Consider the following 25,385-nt stretch of genomic DNA (forward strand, 5'->3'; position numbering starts at 1 on the left):
TTTCTTTTCTTTTCTTTTCTTTTCTTTTCTTTTCTTTTCTTTTCTTTTCGTCTTAAGTTATGTATTTATTTCTGAGAGAGAGAGACAGAGAGAGAGAGAGTGGGGAAGGAGCAGGGAGAGAGGGAAGAGTGAGAATCTCAGGCAGGCTCTGCACTGTCACCACAGAGCCTTATGTAGGGCTTGAATCACAAACCATGAGATCATGACCTGAGCTGAAGTCAGGCACTTAACCAGCTGAGCCACCCAGGCACCCCTTAGGATTTTCTATATATAAAATCATATCATTTGTGAATGGAGATGATATTAATTCTTCCATACCAATTTGAATGCCTTTTATTTGTTTTTCTTGAGTAGTTGCTCAGGCTAGGACACCAGTACAAAAGTGGTGACAGCAGACATCTGTCTTATTACTCATCTTGGGGGGAAACTTTCAGACTTTCACCATTAAGTATGAAGTTAGCTATAGGTTTTTCATATATGCCCTTTATCAACTTGAGAAAGTTCCCTTCTAGTCCTAGTTTATTTATTTTGTTATCAAATGGTATTATATTTTACCATATACTTTTCCCATCAATTGAGATAATGATGTGATTTTAGTCCCTCATTTTAATAATATGGTATATAATGTTAATTTTTCATACATCGAATCCACCCTTGCATTCATGGGATAAATAGCATCTGGTCATGATATATAATTCTTTTTACATGCTGCTGAATTTGGATTACTAGAAATTTGTTGAGGAATTGTGTCAATATTCATAAGGGATATTGGTCTATAGTTTTCTTTTTTTGTAGTGTTTGTCTGGCTTTCAGTATCGGTGCCCTATAGAATGAGTTAGAAAGCATTCCTTCCACTTCTGTGTTTTGGAAGAGTTTGTAGAGGACTGGTGATTTCTTTAAATGTATATTAGAATTCACTAATGAAGTCATCAGATTTTGCAGTTTGGGGCTTTGTTGGATGTTGAGGTTTCTTTTTTGGTTTTGGGTCTTTAAAACTAATCAATTTCTTTATTGTTATAAGTCTATCCAGTTTTTCTGTTTCTTCACGAGTCAATTTGTGTGTTTCTAGGAATTTGTCTATTTTGTTTGAGTTTTCTAATTGCTTGGCAAACAATTATTTATGCATAGTATTTTCTTTTTAAAAAAATGTTTATTTTGAGGGGTGCCTGGGTGGCTCAGTCATTTGGGCATCCAACTTCAGCTCAGGTCATGATCTCATGGTTCATGAGTTTGAGCCCCGCATAGGGCTCTGTACTGACAGCTTAGAGCCTAGAGCCTGCTTTGGATTTTGTGTCTCCCTCTCTTTCTTCCCCACCCCCTGCTCATGTTCTATCTCCTCTCAATAAATAAAAGCATTAAAAAAATTTTTTTTTAATTTTTAAAAATATTAGAGAGAGAGAGAGAGAGAGACAGTGGGTGTGAGCAGGGAGAGAGAGAATCCTAAGGAGGCTTTGTGCTGTCGTCACAGAGACTGATGTGGGGCTTGATATCACAAACTGTGAGATCATGACCAGAGCTGAAACCCAGGATATTTAATGGACTGAGCCACCCAGGTGCCTCATGCATAGTATTTTCTTACAATTGTTTTTATTTCTGTAAGATTGGCAGTGATGTGTCCCCACTTTTAGTCCTGATTTTAATAACTTGAATCCCCTCTCTCATTCAAGTATAGGTTTATCAATTTTGTTGACGTTTTCAGAGAACCAACTTTTGGTTTTCTGGAGTCTCTCTGTTGTTGTTCTGTTCTTTATTTCACTAATCTGTGCTCTAATCTTTATTATTTCCTTTCTTCTATTTGCTTTGGGTTTAGTTTATATTCTTTTCTGTTTCCTTAAGGTGGAAGGTTAGGTTGAGATTTTTTTAATCATTGTTTATAGCTGTAAAATTCCTTCTGAGCACTGCTTTTACTGCAGCCTAAGTTTTGGTACGTTGCAGTTTGGTTTTCATTTATATCAAAGTGCTTTCTAATGTTTATAGTGATTCCTTTTTTTACTTTATACAAAATTGAATACCATGATTTAATTTACTTCTTGCTTAATGCTTAGTCATATTAAGTTAGAAAAATACTTATAAGTAACTATTAATGTTAATGAATTAAAACCTCCCAGAATGAGTAAATCCAAAAGGAAATGATATGATCTCGAAATTTAATGACCTTTCCTGTTTCATTCACAATCTAAACATCCCTGGAAAAAGATTCTCTAGAGTTTTTCAGTTTTGTTCTTCAAGAACACAGTTTTCTAGGGGCGCCTGGGTGGCTCAGTCAGTTGGGCGTCCGACTTCGGCTCAGGTCATGATCTCGCGGTCCGTGAGTTCGAGCCCCTCGTTGGGCTCTGTGCTGACAGCTCAGAGCCTGGAGCCTGTTTCAGAATCTGTGTCTCCCTCTTGCTCTGACCCTCCCCCGTTCATGCTCTGTCCCTCTCTCTGTCTCAAAAATGAATAAACATTAAAAAAAATAAAAAAAAAACAGTTTTCTAGACTGTTTCTGTGTTCTTGTAACATGTACACAATTATCTTATAGAGAGATAACATAATGGCACTTGTCATTCATATATAAGTTGTTTTTGGTGGGGTTTTTTTTGACTCACTGGTTGTTCATGAGTGTTATTTCCACACATTTGTGAATTTTCCAAATTTCCTTCTGTCATTGATTTTTAATTTTATTCCATTGTGTTTAGAGAAGATACTTTGTATGATTTCAGTATTTTAAAATTTATCTTGACTTACATTGTGGCCTAAAATCTGGCCTATTATGGAAATGTTTCATGTGTATTCTGCTATTGTTAGGTAGAATGTTCTGTGGATGTCTGGTAGGTAGGTCAACCAGTTGGTTTACTGTTGTTTAAGTCTTCTGTTTACTTGCTAATGTTCTGCCTAATTTCTCTGGACATTATTGAGAAACTGGGGTATTGAAGTTTCCAATATTACTGTACAAATGCTCCATTTCTCCCTTTAAATCTGTTAAGTAGTTGCTTTATATGTTTTGGGGCTCTGTTGTTAGGTGCATATATGTTTATAATTGTTATAGCATCTTGATGCATTCATCTTTTTGCATTATGTAATGTTCTTTTTTGTCTCTTGTAACCATTTTTGTCTTAGTGTCTGTTTTGCATGGTGTTAATATAGCCATCCCAGCTCTCTTTTGGTTACTCTTTGCACTTAGTATTATTTTCCACCCTCACATTTTCACTTTGGTTCTAAAATGATTTTCTTATAGGCCCCATATAGTTGGAGCAGGGTTGTTTTTAATCCATTTTGCAAGTTTCTGCCTTTTAATTGGAGAGCTTAATCCATTTACATTTAAAGTAATTACTGATAAGGAAGGGCTTACTTTTACCACTTTGCTGTTTGTTTTCTATATGCTTTTTATCTTCTCTTTTCCTAAGTTCCTCCTTTTCTGCCTTTTTTTATGTTAGATTTTTTTTCTAGTGTACCATTTGATCCAGTTTTTATTTTACTGTTGATCTCTTTGTGTTTGTCGTGGGGATTACAGTTAACATTTATTTATAGCAATGTAGTTTGAATTAATACCTATTTAAAAGGGTATTAAATTAATACCTATTTAAATCATATAAAAACTTTGGCTCCTACAAAGCCTATTCCTATTTCCTTATGTAGTTATTGTCCCTGATTACATCTATATACATGTATGCCTATAGGCATAGATTTATATCATTGTCTTCTTTTACATAGATTTATAATTATTGCTTTAGTTGTTGTCCTTTAAGTTGTATAGAAAAAAATTGAAATACTAACCAAAAATACACAGATGTTGACTTCTATATTTATCTATATGTTATCTTTACCAGTGTTTATCTCTTCATATAGATTTGAGTTACTGTCTAGTATTTTTTTTTCCTTTCAGCCTAAAGAACTCCCTGTGGTATTTCTTCCTTAGCAAATCTATTAGTAATAAATTCTCAGTTTTTATGTAATTGGAATATTCATTTCTCTTTCATTTTTGAGGGATAGGTTTGCTGGACTTAGAATTCTTGGATAAAAATTTTTCTTAGCACTTTAAATATGTCATTCTACTACTTTCTGGCCTCCATGGTTTCTTATGAGAAATTAGCTATTAATAATGTGAGGATTCTCTCCCTTGGACTTTGTCTTTTAACAATTTGATTTTTATGTTTCTAAGTGTGGCTCTCTGAGTTATACTACTTAGGATTGTTGTAGTTCTTGGATGCATATGTTTATGTCTTTCATCAAATTTTGGCTGCTTTCAGGCATTTTTTCTTCAAATATATTTTTTTTCCATACCTTTCTCTCTTCTTCCTATTGGACTCTCTTCTTCCTATTGGACTTCTTATTGGACTTCTTCCTATTGGACTCTCTTCTTCCTATTGGACTTCTTCCTGTTGGACTCTTCCTATTGGACTTCCTATTGGAACTCTTTATGTGTTCATTTTTCTTCATTCTTCTTTCTGCTCCTCATATTGGGTAATCTCAATTTGACCTATCTTCAAGTTCATAGATTCTTTCTGCTCAGCTCTGTTTTTGAGCCCCTCTAGTGAATTTTTATTTTCAGTTATTATATTTTTCAAGTCCGCAATTTCTATTTGGCTCCTTTTTAAAATTTCTGTCTCTTTGTTGAAATTCTCAATGTGGTGAGACATTACTTTACTTCTTTGTATGTGCTTGAGGATATTTAAAATAATTGACTTAGGGGTGCCTGGGTGGCTCAGTCAGTTAAGTGTTGACTTCGGCTCAGGTCATGATCTCACAGTTCATGAGTTCAAGCCCTGTGTTGGGCTTGAACAGCTGTCTGTGCTGAGAGCTCACAGCCTGGAGCCTGCTTCGATTCTGTGTCTCCCTCTCTTTCTACCTTTCGCCTGCTCACACTCTGTCTCTCTCTCTCAAAAATAAATAAACATTAAAAAATTTTTTTTTAAAAATAGTTGACTTAAAGTCTTTGTCTAGTAAGTTCAATGTCTGGGCTTCCTCAAGGATAATTTGTATTAATTTCTTTTATCACCATACTTTTTTTTTTTTAATTTTTTTTTTTAACGTTTATTTTTTTGGGACAGAGAGAGACAGAGCATGAACGGGGGAGGGGCAGAGAGAGAGGGAGACGCAGAATCAGAATCGGAAACAGGCTCCAGGCTCCGAGCCATCAGCCCAGAGCCCGACGCGGGGCTCGAACTCACCGACCGCGAGATCGTGACCTGGCTGAAGTCGGCCGCTTAACCGACTGCGCCACCCAGGCGCCCCTATCACCATACTTTTTTGTTTTCTTTGGATGCTTTATGATTTTTAATGAATACTAGACATTTAATCAGATTCTCTCACCCCACTAGGGTTTTTGTTTGTTTTTCTGTTTTTTGCTGCTTGTGGTTGTTGTTTGCCTAGTGACTTTTTTAAACTAATTTTGTGACATGTATATGTTATGTGTAGCCACTGACATCTCTGTTTGATTTGCTTAGTGGTCAGCTAATGATCCAGCAGATTTCCTTAAAGGCCCAAAGCCAAATATGTGGGGGTGGGGGTGGGGGGGGAGGACTTAGACTTTGCTAGAGGTAGATTCTGTGTGCATGTTGGGGCATGCCTTCAGCATTCAGCTAGGTTTACAACTCTCTCAGCCTTCACTTTCTGCTTGTGTCCAGGCTAAAGATCAGTCAGAAATGAGAATTTAGAGCCTTTGCAGGTCTGAGTATGTACTCCACCTTGGGCATGCACATGGTCTTCTGGTTTCCAAGGAGTATGTGGGAGCTTTTCAAAGCCCATATTCTCCAAAGCATCTCATCAGTCTTTCCTCCAAAGCTTTTTGATGTGTCTTTGTATGGCCCAACCACTATTCCTTGCCCCCTTTGGCACTGGCTAATAAATTTGCCATTATGTTTTTAACAAGTATCTTAGGTAATTAATTGCCTCTTTGCCTTGGAAGAGTTCTGAGTTTGGTAAAATAAAGGTAAGCCCTTTACACAATCCATCAGGGAACCAACAAGCAGACCAAAACAAACAACCATGGTTCTTTAAGCTGCCTTTTTCTTGTTTAAGTAGTTTGCATAGTTGAGATTGGGTCGATTCTGACCGTTTTTGCCAGATTATCTGCTGTTTCTGTGCAGGGACAGGCCCTTGCAGTTCCCTACTCTGTCATTTTTGCTGATGTCCCATAGCATTGTTTCAATTTTGACAAACATATCACTTTCATAGTTTTATTTTAAGAATGTTCATATGTACCTTCTTTACAGAGGTCATCCAAACATTAAGATAATTCATGTTCAAGTTGCCAAGGAACCATATCATATTTAGAAGGAAAAGAATTCTGCTAATTGACCTCTATAGATCTACTGATGTCAACAGTGTTAAAGATAGCCAGTTCACCCACAGCCCTATCAAAAACTTTTCTCTGCAAGCCAGAGAGATAAAAGGCTAATCTACTGAGTATAAGAGGTGAATGTTCTAACATTCAGGTCTCTAGTAGAAATATTATATAAAATGTTAGAAAAGTTAACACATATTAGGGTCTTTACCTGTAAAATTGCAGTTGAGGACCACCTCAGTGGCTCAGTTGGTTGAGCGTCGGACATTAGCTCAGGTCATGATCTCTCATTCTGTGGATTCAAGGCCCACATTGGGCTCTGTGCTGACAGCTCAGAGCTTGGAGCCTGCTTTGGATACTTTGTCTCCCTCTCTGTCTGCCCCTCCCCTACTTGTGCTGCATGTGTCTGTCTGTCCCCCCACCCCACCCCCTGCCCTCTTTCAGAAATAAAAATAAACATAAAAAAATTTTTTTTTAATAAAATAAAATTGCAGTTGAACATTCACATTGTAGTTATGGGGATGTTTTCCACATGGTTTATCAGATCAGTATGAATCTAACAGTTGTTCTCACTGCCTTCCCAAATATGTAGCCTCTTACAAAGTGACTCAACCCAAATCTACTAACTGAATCTAAAGAGCTAATATAGAGATCTCTGATTCTGATGCGGCATTTTTTAGGTTTCAATTCTGTTTTCATCTATTTACCAGCAGTATCAATTTGAGCAAGTTACTTAACCTCTCTCACCTCAGCAGTAAAATTAGCCTAACAACAACTATACTTACCCTGTAGCTTTGTTTTGAGGATGAAATAAGTTAAGATTCATTAAGTAATTTACTGAAATTAAGTACATCCATAAGCTAGTTTGAGGTGAAGCTTATCTAGAGCATGTCTTTTAGACAGGGAAGTCCTCAAATTTTTCAGTTCTATGCACGCAGGGTAGGGCTAATTGGTGAAATAACCATACTGGACAGATTCTCAAGAGGAAAAAGTCAGACAATATTTGTGGGTAGCCTGAGATACTCATTCCTTAGCCAGGAGAGAACTGTCTATATCTACAGCTGGGTGCAAAACAAAAACATGAGGTTAGGGAACGGCATCCTAATGTGTAATGATCTGGGGGACCAGGAGGATGGGCCATGATAGTGGGAGATAAAGCTAAAAAGATTGGAAAAGACAGATGATGAAGGCACTTGGGAGTTACTGAAGGGTTTGAAATAGGAGAGCCATCTGGCTACATTTATATTGAGGGCACATATTGTGGCAGGAAAATGGAAAATTAGAATCAGCATGGTAAGACTAGAAGGAGGAAAATGCCTTAGGTGACTATTAGTTATTTTTATTTTTAAATATGGCAGAGGTGTTTCATAATGAGCATGAAGTAATTTTGTAACACGAGAAAATACATGTTTTATTTTGTAAGAAATCTACTTTTGGAATTGTTCTATGATATAGTCCCAATTTAATAAAATCCAAAATTAAAGTCCCAACTAGAGAACAGTTACTGAAAGACATTTGTCCTCTTTGCTCAACAAAATCTCCATCACAGATTTTCAGTAAATAATCATCCTCTTCTATTGCATGTTACCTATTAAGTATAAGGAACACATCATTCTGTTTAGCAAACTAGAATGAAATTTTAACTGTATGACTAGCAAAACTTACTCTGCTAACTTTATATCTTCGCAGTCCTCTATAAGTCACAAGAATATTCACACCTAAGCTAAAATTGTTAACTAGAGTGACACCCAGGAGCAGTAAGCCCCAGAAAATTGATAGTGAAAATAGTGGTTCATAAAGAAAAGCTTTACAAATTCTCACTTTGCCTCTCTCCAGCTCTGTTTCTTTAACAGCTATTTAGTCCCAGGTACACAGATTTTTTTGTGTGTTTTGTTTTGGATTTTGAGTCATTTGGCCTTTTTTCGGACAGTAGTTTTAAGAATTGGACAAATTTTCAACGATAAAACAAAATAAATTTAATAAACAACTCTATTATCATTTTGTACTACTATGAATATGCTAGTTAATAGAATCATTTTGACCTAGGTGGAGATCAAGTTTTAAACCCAATTTGACATTGTGTTCATTGTTATTGTCATATATATTATGCTGGCTATGTGAAATCATGTTTTCCGAGTTTATCTGTACACACAGGATTACATAAAATGTAATTTTAACATCTGCTGAATCCTGCATACCCTTACTGAACTATTGTGACCTTTTAAATATGTCTAAATTGTATATAAATAGTGGGCAAATTTATTTTTGCAAACTAGACTGGAAACTGGACCCCACTGAAAACACCCAGGAAACACTAAAAAAACGTTAAGTGTAATATACACAACTACATCTAATTATAGTTATTTTGGATAAATGCAAATGTAACTGCTTTCAAATAGGCATACTTTTGACATGTGAAATTGAGATTCCATAGGTTGTGGCTCGATGGTAAATTCAATATAAATAACAATGAAGAAACCACATATGGTAAGCCTGGGATTCAGAAATTGGCTTTAAGATTCTCAAATAAATAAAGACCTTCTTTGAAGGCACATGGATGTATTAATTTTTAATTTGTTTCTTTTTGATCTCTTAATTACTGAAAAAGATTTATTGGTTAATTTTAGGAAGGCAAGTGTTTGAAAAGTTTTGCCAAATACTGTCTTCTTTAAATGACTGTATGGTAATGAAAAGTTAAGAGGAGAGCCAAATTAGATTGAATAATTGTTCAGTCATGTGGGTCAGGCCAGTTGCATAGCCTGGTTGTTAGACTGATTGCTCAAATTACATTGCCTGGGGTCCTGCACTTGGTTGGCTGTCTTCTCAGATCTTAACAAGGTTCTGGGAATTTCTTTTTCTGACAACGTTTGCTTTGTGTTTTTCCCCTCCCCCTACCACTTCCAGGATGCTTCATCTGCAGACATTAGAAAAGCATATCGTAAGCTTTCACTGACTTTGCATCCAGACAAGAATAAAGATGAAAATGCAGAAACTCAGTTTAGACAAGTAAGTGAAGTGTGCTATTAATATATTTTGTAACAGATTTATAAATAAATGTTCTCTAGTAGAAATAGTAACTTATAAATGTAGAACATTTCTATTTGAAAATGAGGTTGTAGTTTAGGAATATAATACCATGTTTATTCATTTTTTTACAAAATATCGCCAATATTTTTTTATATTAGAACTCTAAATTCTTGGAGGATCATAATTGTCATAATTTTCTTGTCTAAATTATAGCTTTTGTTTTTAAAAAGCACATTTTAATAATTACTTTTGGATCTTTCAAAAAGATTTATTTTGGTATCAAGCATGTTTTAACCTCTGAAGATCCTACTAAAAACATAAAATGTTACATATAATTAAAATTGTGTCTGTTCATTGTATATATGAGCACCCAGGGTTTTCTCCTTGTGCATTATAATGTGTTCACCTTCCTAAGTGATTTCTTATAGTTGAGAGTATTTTTGTTTTAAAGTGATGCTTTTATTTTAGTTGGTGGCCATTTATGAAGTTTTGAAGGATGATGAACGAAGGCAGAGGTGAGTGTTCATTTCTGCTTTTGAATTAAGATGTTGTAGTTTGATGTCTCAGTTTATAAAGGAAAGAATTGTCTCACTAAACATTGTAAGTTAGTGTTTTATTTTTGTTTCTTCCTATGTTTAGAGCAGAGTTTATTTATATTCAGAATATTCACTAGGTTGATTCCGTACTCATAGACTTCAGGATCATGAGTTGTAACATTAGCAAGTCATGGCTCCGTTAGATATGATTTTTAACGTGAGTGTCTATGCTTTGGGAAATACAAATACCACTTGACTTCAAATAAATGCCCAGTCATTTTTGATATATCAGTAATAACTCCTATCTATGCTTGGTGGTCTTTTTATTTTTCTTATTCCTTGAATGTTTTGGAATTAGGTTGTCAGTGATATTCGCATTATCACAAATTCTTGGTATTTCCTCACTCTCAAAATAAACCCTGATATTTGTGAGAGAACAGACATGTATAAGTCTGTAGAAAATAGGTGTGGAAGAAAATGTTTGCTTCTTTTTCCTATTTCTTTTGTCTTTTTCCATTCTCTTACTCTGCTCCGGTGATTCTGCATTTAGGGTTAAGCTTCGTAGTGGAGGCAGCGCCCTCACTTCGAGACTTCTCTGTGCCCTGTTCGGAAGAGGAAGAGTAGTAATATATTTATGCAGTGGTTTATAGGGCCAGTGACAGGAGGAGATTGCAGAGAGGCCCCTTTCCTCTGCTCCTTCAGGATGTGTGGAATGTATAGACACTATTGCATTGGGCTTCAGAGTTTCTTAAGTCAGACCCACAGTAAGAAGTATATTTGGCAAAAAAAAAAAAAAAAAAAAGTATATTTGGCATCATGCCTCAGAACACACATACACGTTCACATACCGGAAGCAAAAATTCCACAGAATACTTACAGTATATGAAACAGACTGATATGTTCTATTCTAGGCTAGTCTAGACTAGCCATTTCTTCAAAAAAAAAATTCTTCAAGTGTATTATCTGGAATTATTCTGTGTCCTAAAACGTTAGCTACTACTCTTGGTTCTCATCTTAACTCTTTAATTTGAATACCTCAGTTTGTCAGATTGCAAAGCAAGAACTCAAGATATTCTCTGTAAGTGTTCTTTGCTTTATAACAAGGGCTGGCATTGGTCCAGATACCATAGCAGACATTCCTCTGGTTTGAGATAATCCATAGTGTTGAAAGAGTCCTAGAAGTGTGTTGAAAGAAGTGTTGGTCATTCTGTGCATATTTTCTAGTTGGTTTCTCTCACTGAGCCCCTAGTTTTATTTCACACATCAAGAATGTGTCTGTAAAGATAGCTTTATTTAGTCTCCCTACATCTTTGGCATTAGATTTTGTCTTTTTGTTTGTTGTTATCTTAAAGGTCAGTAAACTTTGTAACAATTTCTTTCTGTTGGTGAAAAATCATTTATATCTTTACAGAACAAATCACTTCTTATGTATAAAATGTTTCTTCATTAATGTATACTCCTCTAACATTTTCTTTTTAGGATTTCTTCTCTTTGCAATTTTTTTTCAATGTTAGTTGAAAAAATGGATCTGACAGTTACACAAACAGCTGTAGTATTTATACCCCCTGAGGCACAAGTAACTCTTTGGTAACTGGTTTTCCTTGAGGCAAAAGTCTTAACTAATCAAGCTGAGAATCACTTCTCTAAAGCTTGTGCCTGAGGCCAGGTGACCTATGTGTATTTAAACGTATATGAGAAATGCACCTCTACAGACAATTACCTGATGTTTCTAATTCCTTTAGGAAAAAAACCCCAGTTGTCATTTTTATCTTCCAAAAGAAGATTGCCTTATACTGGTATTAAAAAATACTCTTTGGTATCACAATTATTTATTATAAATATTCATTAAATAAGTACTTTTAAATGTGTAACCTCCCAGGAATTTGCAATTTGGAAAGTTGTCATATGTGTTCCCCTGTTTATTCCCCTTACAGGTAATTGTGCTTTCACTTAAATCAAGTGCCTGCTTTAAATTTTGGTAGGAAAGAGAATAGCAATGGAAGTAGATCAAATAAACTGGATAACCTTTTTCTGTTTTTCTTTTTAAGTAAAAGACAGATTTTATTTTTAAACAGCCTTATTTGGGTATAATTTGCATACCATAGAAGTCACAGATTTTAAGTGTACAAGATAATGATTTTTATTTAGTAAATTTACACAGTTGTGCAAATCACCACAATCCAGTTTTAGAACATTTCCATCACCTCAAAACATTCCCTCAAGCCCGTTTGCAGGCAGTCACCACTCTGATCCCAGATCCAAGTGATCACTGATCTCCTTTCAGTGTTTGTAAATTTGACATGTCTGGGCCTTTCGTATTAATGAAATCAAGTAATGTGTACGCTTTTGCATCTGGCTTCTATCATAATCTTTTTGAGGTACATCCATATTGTAGCATATACCAGTAGTTCATTCTTTTTCGTTGCTGAATAATATTCCATGCCATATACCACTTTTGTCTATCCATTCACCAACTGATAGACATTTAGGTTGTTCCCACTTTTCAGCTGTGATGAACAATGCTACTATGAATATTCACATACAAATCTTTGTGTGAACAATTTTTTTTTTTATTCCTCTTGAATAGATTCCTGGGAGTGAGATTCTGAATAAACTTTCAAGCCTTTTTTTTTCCTCCCCAAAACCTAGACTACATTATGAAAATAACAAGTCTGCCTGGTTAGTGGAAGGAAGCTTAGCATAGCAGCCTTTTCTAAACTCCAGGGGTAACTTGGTTATTTTGGGGAATAGCAGCTCAGCTATATTCTGACATAAATTTCTATACAAGTATCCTGAGTGTTAGAGGAAATGAAGTCCTGAGTAGATATCAATCATTACATATAAACACTAGATTATGCTTTGTAATATCAGTATATTACTTTTGTTTAAAATATATTCTAAATTTTTAACCAGTGGTATTTTGCTAACCCAGTTGTACAACTTTAAATTTGTTTTAGTTTTTTCGGTCTGTTTTACAGTACTATATTTGTAAAAGTTGAATGTATTTTTTTAGCTTACTAAATAAAATCATGTTTTATTTCAAATTCAGTGAAAAGTATAGTTATCTCAGCCTTAATATGATAAACATTTACAAATCCATTACATCATTATTCTAAATTTGATAGCAGGTGTGTTTGAAGAAAAGTAAACATTAACTTGAGAATAAGAAATCTTAGTACCTTCCCTAATTAGGAGATATAAGATACCTATTATATGCAATACATGAAGTGCTGTGTACCACAAGTTTTGGCATATATATATACATTTTATAAAGGAGAGTATGATTGATTAATTTAGATGTGTTTCTTGTTTATGATCTTTGTGTAATTAATTTTTATTCAAAGGTTCAAAATGAGACCTAAGTGCATGTGGTTATTAGTGTTTTAAACTAAAAATTCACACTTTGTATGATGGGAAATTTACAGTTTAGGCAAATGGCTAGAATTATTTAAGTACTTGTTTTCAAAATACGTATGTTTTCTATTTTAGTTTCATAGTTGCTATTTTATATTTCAAAATATGCAAATATTTTATATTTATATAAATGTTTTTCCATTGGTAATTTAAACCTTTTTAGATTTATTTGCTTTCTGATGTTTGTATTAGGCTAAATAATATTTGAAAAATTGAGGTTATAGAGTGAAACTCACTAATGATTATGTAACCGTTATTTTATATTTATCATGTACATTTTAAGAAAATCAAAGTAAACATATTTTAGGCCATATGTTGAATGTGGAACTGATTAATCAGTATTTTAACTTCCAAGATAATGGCCTTAATAATTCCATACCAGTTTTTGCATTAGTGATATTTTCATCACACAGATTTACTTTTGTTTTTTCTTATAACATATTCATACATGTGTGCATTCTTAATCTGGTTTTAACAAATTATTGAGAGTGGTTTGCATGAAATGAATTACAGAACATTTTAACAGTGTTATGTGTTAAATACAGAAACAGCATAACATAGTGATGCCTTAAATTTTATGTGTTGTCAACACATTTTTTCTTAAATGACTATGAATATAGTCCCTGCGTATTGTACAAAATATCTCTATTTTTCGGTGTTTCAGGAAAGTGGTGATTTATCTTTTAACAGCGTATATTCTAAAAAAGTGAACTATAATAGAAGCTATCTTCCCTTAAAATGGCCAGTCGTGTGAGCCATAATGTTCATTGATAGTAAAATCAATAGAGCATTGATTCTAAGCTTAATCCTTGGAGACTGTTGTTTAGAGTGGCAGACATAGCTTAGTAAATATCTGGTTCTGTTTAATGTGTTCAGTGCATGAGGTTTTGCTGTCTTGAATTTGGCTGTACACTAAGTACAACTTGTATGTGAGGGGAGAAAAGAGTTAGCTATTACTGGATACATAGCACTTCAACAATGATGGTGATAAAATGTGTGATATGAGATTCATAGCTACGAGTTTAGTTATGTCTTCTTACAATACAATGTAGATTTAAAACAAATTCAATACTTAGTAATGCTCTTAGGGAATCGTCACCACTTCCTTAGATGGTCTTTATCAATAACCACTTTCTACATGAAGTTATTTCATGGGAGAGATTCGCTGAAAACAGTGGTTTCTATATTCACCTCCTTTTCCCTGAACAAATCTGAAGTAGAATGTAGATTTAGAATACATGCAGGATTTAACATTCATTGGCCTTCATTCAAACGTTGTAATCTTGAAACCTTTTTGCCAATCCATTTCTAATTTAAAATGAGTCAATTTTTACAAAGATGGATTTAAACAAACTTCTGAGGACAGGAATGATAGCTTTTGATTCAATCGTGTTATTATATCTTGATGTTAGTGTTCAAGAATTGCTATAAATATTTAAAAAGAATAGTTAACATCAGATTTTGTCTGGTCTAGCCACTACACAACCATATTTTAATTTGTACACTCTTGTATACTACACAGTTTGCCTTTTAAGAGTTTAGTACTAATGTCTTTTGCTTTGAACATTAGTTATTCTGATCTGCCATTATTATTAATAATCTAAGTTGATCTAAATGTCAGATTTTCCAGTCTTGCTAATAAAATATATTTTGAATTTGTAACCAATATTTTCCTACTGAAAAAAGAAGGTGCCTATAATAAATCCTCTGCTTTATTTTTTTTTTCCAGCATATCTCCAAGGTATCAATTTAATAACTATCAAAGTAGCTACTGCAGTTGTTGCATTTAAATTGATTTACATGTCAAGACTGGCAGTTTAGCAGCTGCGCTATTATTCCTAGATCGGTCAATTTACTTGAGAAAAACCTACTACTGAGTTCTACTGACCTGCCTGACAATATAGGCCCTATTTCTATTCCTGTAATTAGGCCTGCGACTAACTCAGAATATTTTTAATTAAAATATTTTGGTCAATGTGTTGCACCAAATTAGGCCTTTCAGTGAAGATTTAATTCCAGAAATAGTGTGATTAGAATTTTTAATGAGTTGTGTTCAATTAAGATTAACAGGTTGTGTGTTTTGAACATACAGTGTTTGTGTGTGACCATTTTGAGTTTTACAATCATAAATGTTACTCCTGATTTTTAACCTTAAAAATATTTGTCTTAATGGTCTGACAGGTAAATTGAAATTCAGTTAAAATTTTATTCTAAAGAAAGCTGATTTAAAATGCATTACTAGGAGAGCTTTTATCCGTTATGTTCTGTCCCTCCAGCAAAGCCAAAAATGAGGAAATTGCCACTTAAATGTTTACAAATAAACAGTTTTACTGAGAAATCTAACATAAACACTGGTTGTTTCCCATCTCTTTCTACTATGGAAACTTGTTATTCTTTAAAGGAATTTGAGCAATACAAAATTAAAAGATGCTTGTCTTACAGGCTTTTAATCACGAAGGAGCTTTGATGAAATATTATATATGAATTTTTCAACCTTGAACTACATAGTGCAGGGTTGGAAATAATAGCACTGGCTAGAAGATGTATCCTGAATTTGGTTCAATTAATATATGATTCATGGTAACAAATAGAGCTCTTATCTTGATTTTTATTCCATTGAGATTGTTCCCTTTGTTGCTGGCTTCTATGGTGGGGTCTTTACTGCAGACTGATAGAGAGGTAGACTATATGGCTCCTTTAGTTTAGATGTCATTCCGGAAGTCACATCACTGTTAAATACAAGGTCTGGTATCCACAGTGTATGACTGTGTATCTTTTTGAAGGTTGTGATTGTTCTACACACAGAGGTTTGAGTTTATAGGCCATTGTAATGCTGCTAATCTACACAAATGTTATATATTTTGGAGAAATTCTTTTTCTCTTGCCTCTTTGTAAATATGGGTATGAATAAATTTTTTTTGTTTTTATTTTAAACTCCCCATGAAAAACTATTATATTTGCTACTGTAGGTATGATGATATTCTGATCAATGGACTTCCAGATTGGCGACAGCCTGTATTCTACTACAGGCGGGTGAGAAAAATGAGCAATGCTGAGCTGGCTTTACTTCTGTTCATTATTCTCACAGTGGGTCATTACGCTGTGGTTTGGTCAATCTACCTGGAAAAACAACTGGTAAGTATTGGTAATAAATCAAATGATCTAGCCTCCTTAATTTTATCTGGAATTTCAGACATTTTATTTTTCAACAGATAAAAATTTCAATTTTTCTATATGTACTCCTTATCCTAATAGTTTTGTACTCCATAGCTGGTGTTCGATGTGCTTCTAAGTCAAGAATAACCTATGACATAAAAGAAGGGTTGTTTTTTTTCTTTTTTAATAAAAAAAAGGTGGCATTTGAATTTGTCATAAAATTTTGTGAAGGTCCAAATACCTAGCTGAAAATTAGCAGGGAGAGCCATGTTTTCTTAATTGCCACCTTCCAAACAAATATTTTTTATGTAAAAATGATGTTAGAAATTTTTGTGTCATAGCCTTTTATGTAAAGAATTTTACTTTAAAAGGTTTTAACTAAATATAAGACTTGAAATGAGTATAATTTTATAATTTCAGAGATCAGTTGGTTAAAAAATTACACTTTTCTTCTTTTAACATACCATTACATAGTTTATTCTGCTCAGATTTTTTTTATGTGCTAAAGATAATCAAACATATTTATCAGTATTCATAAATTAGCATCTGTTTACTCATTCTTTTTGAAGTGACATTATTAAAGTTGGATGAATGAGAAAAAGTAAGTTGAATGCTTTCTCTTCTTAGAAAACTTTGATTGCTATGGAGATGCACATGACTGACAGTGCTGAACTTCATGTGTGTTTAAGGACTGGATGCCATGGCAACAGTTATTGTTAAAGATTGATGATTTTACTTAATCATGTTGGACCCTACATACATTTGCATAAATGTTCTTCTGTAGTGTTTACCCTTCACAGAAGACTCTTGATAACATTTGAAGAGTATGTGTTAATGATAACCTGTAACCATAATTCTTTCCACATTAAGGATGAACTGCTTAGTAGAAAAAAGAGAGAAAAGAAAAAAAAGACAGGCGGCAAGAGTGTGGATGTGTCAAAACTTGGTGCCTCCGAAAAAAATGAAAGGTGGGTGCATATAAAAATATTGTGTAATTTGAAACTGTTTTAAAGCGTCTTTAATATGGTCCAACTTCATATGAATAGTCATTTCAGATTTGCTAACATTTACATCTGTAGTAGGTTTATAAAAGATTAGTAATGTGCCATAGTTTATGAGACAAATCCTAATCTTAGACAAAAGTTCTACAGGTTTTTTCCCCTTGTAAAGTGTAAACATATATTTAAGTAATCAAACCCCCAAATGTTTGTCATTTGAAATTTTTATACTGAACTTCAGAAATAAAGTATTCCTAGAAGAAGCTGTCACTTTAATGTTTAGCTCAAAAGTGACAATATGCAGAAAGGCAGTGATATGCGGTACACTCAAAAAGATACCATTTCTAGTATCGATTCATAAAAAGAAATAAAGGGTTTAAATAGTTCACACAGCAGGGCAGGAACTGGATCAATGTGAGATGGAGATCAGAGACTATTCTGCCTGTCTTCTGTTCTGATGACATCAGTGAGTAATGCTTCAGTGAACTGCAAATGACATTAATTTTTATGTATTGGTTTGTTTATGCTACAGTCTTCATATCTGCTTGTCAGCACTTGGGAACACTCTGATGGTGCTTAGTCTTTTATAGCTCAAGTAATCATAAGGTTTAAGAATTCATTTTACAGAACTGACGAAAAGTCCAGGTTAGAAAGAGAGCTTTTGTTTCTTTGTAACTTGTTTAGGAGTCTCCTTCCCCAAAATCTTAGCCTAGCTTTTCTTAGTTGCTATGCATATTGCACTTGTTGTAACTAACGTATTTCCTGATAGAATACATCAAATGTAGTGATAACTGTCATAAATATTTCATTGAAAAATTTCTTCGTACTTTTGTTGGAATAGCCATTCATAATAGAATTCATGATCTTTATAGAAATATTTGTTTCCCAACTTTCTATATTTTACTTCTTTGTTTCTGTTTTTGTTTTTTTCCCTTTTAGATTGGTGATGAAACCACAGTGGCATGATTTGCTTCCATGCAAGCTGGGAATTTGGTTTTGCCTTACACTAAAAGCATTGCCTCATCTAATCCAGGTAGGGTGTACCTCTTTCATATAATATTAGATGCTTTCACTTTAATTATTCATGAAATAATTTATGCCCATGTCTGCTATCCGAGTACTGATAGACAATGGATGTTTTATAATACTGATTGAATTGATATAAGTATAAACCTAGTTAGAATAGTTCTAAACTTATTTAGGTGTTTATCCCTATAACTGTCTCTTGCATTGCTTTTAGAACAACTTACAATTCTAAGACATAGAAAAAGAAAAAAAAATACAATCGTTAGGTATAAGAGCAATAAAAATTTAAGTCACTGTAATCATTTAAGGTGTATCCAGAAAAAAAAAGAACAGGACTCAAATAGCCTGTCACCTGTTATTTTAACAGCATTTAAGTACACAGTGGGGGGGGGGGGGGGGGAACGCACGAACATTTGCATAATTATGCAAAAATATATATTGCTTTCCATTTTATTTGCAACTTTAAGAGGAGTGAGATATTTTGTCTTACATTGGCAATCAGTTTCTGTTGCTAGTAGTTCTCGATCAAACAATAGAATGTGGGTATATATAATTTCTATGGCAATTTCTCGCATTTCTTAAAAAAATTCAGCATACCAAAGCATATTTTATTAAATTATTGCTTTGCTAATTTTAATTATTACATCTGGTTAGAAAATTCCGAACACATAAACATAACATTTAAAACTATATGTAATAGTTTGGGTGTAAAAATTTCAATGTTCTTTTAAGTTGTAATTTTGGGTAGGAAACGTTTCATTTCAGAAAATAAATGTTTAGAAAAAACAAGAGAGCCAGATGATTCCCACCCAGTTCTACCGCTTCTTTTCACATAGCAGAGCTGTTTTTCCTAATTATTTAAGGAAATGAATGACTCCAACTTCTGCATTTTATCCTTTTTTCCTCTTAAAACAAAAATTTTATGTTAGAAGGGAAAATGAAATAAAAATCACTAGTGTGTTTCTTTGTGGTCGTTCAAAATTATTTACCAATTCTTCCATCAAAATAGTTCATCTTAATAGTTATTGCTTGCAGAATCATATATTTTGTTTGTAGTTAATAGAGAAAATTGGAGTATTTTGGTAATTTAAAAGCTTTTGTTTATAAGTTATTTAGCATATTATCTTGTTTATTTGCGTAAAAACCCACAATCCGTGTATGCTGTGTATGTAAGTCTTAATAAGAGAGAGAGGTAAAGTATATTTGTCATACCAGTATCTATGTGAGAAGATGTAACCAAAAAATATTTTAGGACATGTATTTTCTTATGTTTTTTAAGAGTGACATTTTGTTTTGTTTTGTTTTGTTTTGTTTTGTTTTGTTTTGTTTTGTTTTAGAATCTGCAATAGGCAAGCCAGAGTGTAGATGCATTTTATAGTCATGAGGCAGAGTAAATTGAGTATCACATAAAATGTCAGTCTGAAACACTTCTTTGTAATTGTAAGCCAAGTCATTTGAAACAATGTTTATTTGGTAAAATTACCATAAATCCAGGTTAGTATGCAGAGCAGTTTGCAAAACTAGAACCGATATATTAAGATGGCTTAGATTTATAAGGTGTTATTTTAAATTATCTGCCTGCAGAGTCTGGAACTAACAGATTATATTGCCTTGCCATAAATTTTTTAAAAGTTACAAAAATTAGAAATTTTACAAAAAATATTTAGTCTCTTTAGAAACTCTGCTTTCTTAAACTGTTGGATCAGTATGAGTTTTAAAGTTTTTACTTACTTGGTTGTACCTGTTGCTTTCAGTTTTGAGACACTAAGCATTAGGTTTTTAAAACCTTTGTAAATCTGACTTTTAAATTTTGTTCTAATTATTTCTTTCTGATAATTTCATTCCAAGAAGAAAAATAAGACAATGTTCCTTTTTTTTTTTTTAACAAATACTTGGTATTTTAATTCTGTTTTGAGGATATAAGATTTGTTTTTTCATGTTCACTAACAAAATAATGTATATAGTAGACTGATACAAGCTGTAAAAGTGAAAGTATTACAGATTGGTCAACATAGAAAGCATCAGCAAAGCAATACTGAATAGTTGCTGTTAGGATTAGATTTGTGTCTGCTTTTTTTCTTTTTTTTCTTCAGTCTACTGTAACTCTGTATTAATCTATCATCCATAAAATTGTGTAATGTGAGTACATACGCCTTCTTCACAACGCTGACGTTCTGATGTGATACTTCTGTGACGTCTTCAATAAGATATTTGTGAAATTTAGAAGAAGCCCTCCTTACCTGAAGCATTGTAAACTGGTAATTGGTACAGTGGTCAAAAAAGAGCCCTACTAGAGCTCTAAGTATACAAAATGATGCATATGACCTCAAACATTTTAAGCATGTACTTTACATTTATTTATTTATTGACCACTCTTGTGATACAGGGCCATCGTTTTATTTTTTCTTGCATATACTGTCTCTATAATTTTGGTTTCTCTAAGGACAACCTTCCAGTTGATTTCTTAAAGAAGAGTTAAACGAGACTCTTGCCAAACAATGTAATTGTATAATCCTTACAGAGTTTTATGATTTCCCCTGGTCTTTCATAATTGACTAACTTATATCTAGTTAACAGCATTTTTAGCAACTCTTTCATTGAGCTTTCCAAGCATCTACTTGGTTTTCATAGAAAGAACTCTCTTTTTCTATTCACTTTTCCTTTTTTAATATAGTATTTAAATTGAATCATATAATTACATAACAATTATCACTGACAGATTTAAGAGCTAACACATCTAGCTCCTATAGGCATGCGGTAAGTTAGTTAAGCAGATGTCCGTTAAGAGAATTTTACTTCTGTGTGTGAATCCCTTGAATTTTATGAAATTCATTAAAACTGATCTGCAAGTATTCTGCGTAAGTATGTAGCTATTTGGATATGAAGAAGGGTCCAAACTAAAAGTGGGAGATTCAGAGACTTCCAGCAAGTGGCCTTTACACTAGTCAGGTCTGTACTCAAATTTTGTCCTTGTCATATCAACAGCTCTTGGTCTCCAACTTCTTCCTGTGAATACCCATTCCTTTATTGTACTTCTTACACATAAATGGTTATCCAGTAGGAGTTGGAAAATGACAGTTCTAGATAATGGGAAAATTGCAATAATTGGTATATTAGAAGAATGAGACAAAAGAACTAAAACCTATTATACTTGACACATATAAAATATTTGATAATGTTAAATTAATGTCAGACACTTCCCAGATTGGAAAATATCCAAGGAAAGGCGTATGGGCATACCTGTGTTTAGCAAAATGTATGCCTCATATCATTCACGCACCCACATATGCAGAAAAGTAAAAAGTCAAATGAGAAACCAAAGTAAAAAATGTGGAGTGTTTGTAAATTGATGAGAAGCAAGGTTAATGTGTGCATAGAGTGAGGAGAGAACATTAGAGAAGAGTAACATGCATGACTATATGCAGAGAAGTTGGGGAAACTTGAGAAAATGTGTCTTAGTACAGAAAGCAAGTAGAATGATCAACAGAAGACATGGAATATGAATTCGAATATAACAGAGAACTGGGACTGTATCAAGAGAGGCACTGTATGCTTGGAGCTTAGAATTTAATTTTAACATTGAAAGTTTAGCCCTAGTGACACTTGCGTCTTACCAGCCTGTTTCTCTTCTCATGGTAGTTTTGAAGGGAATACACATTCTCTTGGAGTATGACTAAGCCAGTCATCTATGTTAGCTAATTTCAGCCTGTAATACCCAGAAATTTTCCTAGCCTCTAAAATGCCCTTTTTGGATATTTTTTGATTTATCATATATATTCTGAAACATATACATAACCAGGAAAGTAGCAAACAATTGACGAAATATACTATGTGCATATTTCCAGTTTAACCCTTATAACTTAGTTAATTTTTGTTATTGCCTATCTTTGTTGGAGTCTTATATATTTGGGCCCATAAAAATTTAGGTTAGTAGTACCATTTGATTTCTCATATATAAAATCAGTAAGTGCCAAATATTCTAAGTAATTACCAGTCTAAATTATGGTTTGTTCATAGTTCTCTACGCTGCCTTTTTGTTGCTGTTGTTCTCTATACTTTCTAAGATGAAAACGGTCTTAGGCACTGAGAATTTATTTGCTTGATAGTTTGTTTCTGAGGGAATTCACCATATTTCTCTCTACCTGCTGTATTACATTTCTCAGTTACATAATTTATAAAACATAAAACTCCTTTATGTGTGCACTGCCCACAGTTGTAAATTTTTCCCATTGTTAAGTCCCAGCCCCATCTTTTCTCACTACCAAGCTGATCTTATGTGAACACAGTTAAACTAAGAATTATTGTAGGAAATTTCCAGCACGCATAGCCCTACCCCCATCAGGATTCATAGATTGCCCAGGAGCAGTGTCTGAAAAAATAGAGGAATCTTCTCTATAATGCTGTGGCTTTTACCTTAAAAAATAAAAAGTTACCTAAGAGAGTAAAGGGAATATTCTAGTTTACAGAACTATCTGTAAATGGAGGCATCCTCCCTCCCAAGAAGCTTCTCCCATGGAAACTACAACTGTGGACAAGCCTGGAGGTCACCTCTGTACAGTCAGGGCCCTTCCTTTCTAGCCCCTTTGCTTCTGCTTGCTGGGACTCTGTCAGAAACCAAATAAACAAAACATTCACAGCTAATTAGCAGCAGAAAAAAGCTCCTAAAAGGCTTTGAGGCAATTGTGGCAAGCTGAGTTGCCTGTTCTACTCAGAGTTAAACACAGATTCTCCAAGGGATGGAAAAGCTTACTTTTTGTACTCTAAGAACTTTTAAAAAAACTTTACAAACATACTTTATGTAGGGAGTATGCAAACAAAGGAAAAGGGATGGAAAAGAGCGTCTGAATTTTTGTAAGGCTGAAACTCTACTGCTACAGAAGGAGAGAGAAAGGAAAATTGGAAAGACCTCACAACAGAAGACAAAGATTCCATTCCTTCTGTCCTCTGAAAGGGGAACGAACATAACATGGAAGTACTTGGAGGTCCGAAGATAGAATATAAAGTAGAGTTTTGTAGGTTATTGCTAGATGTAGAAAAGATTTAAAAAAACACAAAATGTTAGGTACAATGTTAGAGATATGTAGTCTCATAGATTCCATATTTTATACATAAAAAGTAGTTAAGACTTAGCTTGGTGAGGCAGTTTGCTCAAAGTGACATAACTAGTGAATGGTAGAAATGAAACTTAAAGCAGATGAAAATAAGTATTAAAATATGAGAAATATAAAAGCTGAGGAAGATAACTTTTCCCAATAGTGGAATAACTAGAAGGATAGCTACTCTACAGTGAATGAATAAGCTATCTACTCTTACAAGTCCCTATCAGAGTATTTAGGCTGATTATAATTATTCTAAAGTTATAGGATTCTTGCATTGAGTTGGGGCTGAATACATGACTTCTGTAGTCTCTTCTGTTTCTTAGCCCAAGTGGAAAAAGTAGCTGTTAGGCCTTACATCTTGAATACCACTGACTGAGGGAGAGGAAGGCATAGCTTCTCATTTTTTGTTTTATTTTTATTTTATTAATATTTGTGAATTCAGTGTTTGTACAAAACTTTGGACTCTTATTTAAAGTCTACAATATAGGGGGCGCCTTGGTGGCTCAGTTAGGCCTTGACTCTTGATTTCGGCTCAGGTCATGGTCTCACGGTTTGTGAGATCAAAGTCTGCGTCGGGCTCTGTGCTTAAAGCACGGAGCCTGCTTGGGATTCTCTCTCCTTCTCTCTCTGCTCCCCGCGCCGGCGGGGGGCCCCCTTAGATTTGCTGTCTCTCTTTCTGTCTCTCAAAATAAATTTTTTAAAAAATGAAAAAAATCTTTTCAAAGCCTACAATTTATATTTTTCCTATGCTCTTCATTGTAATTTTATTACACATTATGTGTAACTCTGAGATTATAGTATAAGCCAATGGGAGAACAAATGTTGACATAAATCCTTTGTGGGCAGATTTTCAGAAATGTACTTACGCTATTTCCCTATGTTGAAGCTTATATGTAAGCTTCAAACAAGAGATTTGTGCTGTCAGACTGTCCAAGAAGTGGCACATCCTTCATCTCTTTTGTGGCTACCTGTCCTCAGAGCTCTTCCATGTTCCTTATTCCCATTAGGACAGGTGATGGGTAGCATTTCGCTGCTTGTACCACTCCAGATCAACTCCCTTCTTTCCTACGTTTCCTTCAGTCATTTAATATTTTGAAGGTTATTTTTTTTAAGAGGAAATGTGTATTTATTTGGAGAGAGAGAGAGAGATTAGGGGAGGGGCAGAGAGAGAATCCCAAGTAGTCTGTATGCCATCAGCACAGAGCTGGGGTGGAGAAGTAAAAGAAAACCAAAACATGGCAAATAGTACCAGCTCAGCATGTTATTTTATCACTTAAATGCAATATGTCAGTAATGTTAAAAGCTTTGGGTATGGATATTCTCCGTCTCATAACTCACTAATCTTGGAGATAGTATCTCCAAGGCTTATATGAATGGTCATTATCATTAGGAAGTCCTTCCTGATTAGGCCAGTTGAAAACTTCCCATTGTATATTCTCTGTGCTAACTTCTAACTTCATAGCACTTATTATTTATATTATAATAAGGATAGATTGATATACTATGGCAAGGTACAGATCATCCTGAAATTCCAGTGGCTTAACATATTTCTAGCTTATACCACTTGTCTGTCACTTCCTGGTAGGAAAGAGGGCATTCTGCTCTAACTAGTCATTCAGGGACTCAGAACAAGGACGTCTTTACCATCTTCCAGCTGCATGATCTGGAACATGTGGCCTCCTTCCTCACTATGGCAAGAGTATTGCACAGGCTTTTTGGTGCCTTCGTTTGAAGGTGACACATGATATTTCCATCCACAGCCCATCCAGAACTAGTCCCATGACTCCACCTAATCTCAAGAGGATGAGGAAATGTGGGGAAACAGATAGAATGTTGGGTGAGCTTCATTCTGTTTTCAAGCAAT

The 25,385-nt window shown here is 34.1% G+C and overlaps 1 protein-coding gene across 1 annotated transcript in view; it reads left to right on the top strand.

The window, feature by feature from the left end:
* Positions 1-25,385, top strand: part of DNAJC1 (DnaJ heat shock protein family (Hsp40) member C1) — a 225,763-nt gene that overhangs the window by 65,370 nt on the left and 135,008 nt on the right. Inside the window, exons 2-6 of the mRNA XM_040451250.1 lie at positions 9,170-9,271; positions 9,761-9,807; positions 16,212-16,377; positions 17,269-17,366; positions 18,336-18,429. Coding sequence (XP_040307184.1) covers positions 9,170-9,271; positions 9,761-9,807; positions 16,212-16,377; positions 17,269-17,366; positions 18,336-18,429 — 507 coding nt within the window. The remainder of the gene's footprint in view (positions 1-9,169; positions 9,272-9,760; positions 9,808-16,211; positions 16,378-17,268; positions 17,367-18,335; positions 18,430-25,385) is intronic.

Source organism: Herpailurus yagouaroundi, unplaced genomic scaffold (assembly GCF_014898765.1).
Source record: "Herpailurus yagouaroundi ecotype Mexico unplaced genomic scaffold, PumYag 203, whole genome shotgun sequence".
NCBI lineage: Eukaryota > Metazoa > Chordata > Mammalia > Carnivora > Felidae > Herpailurus > Herpailurus yagouaroundi.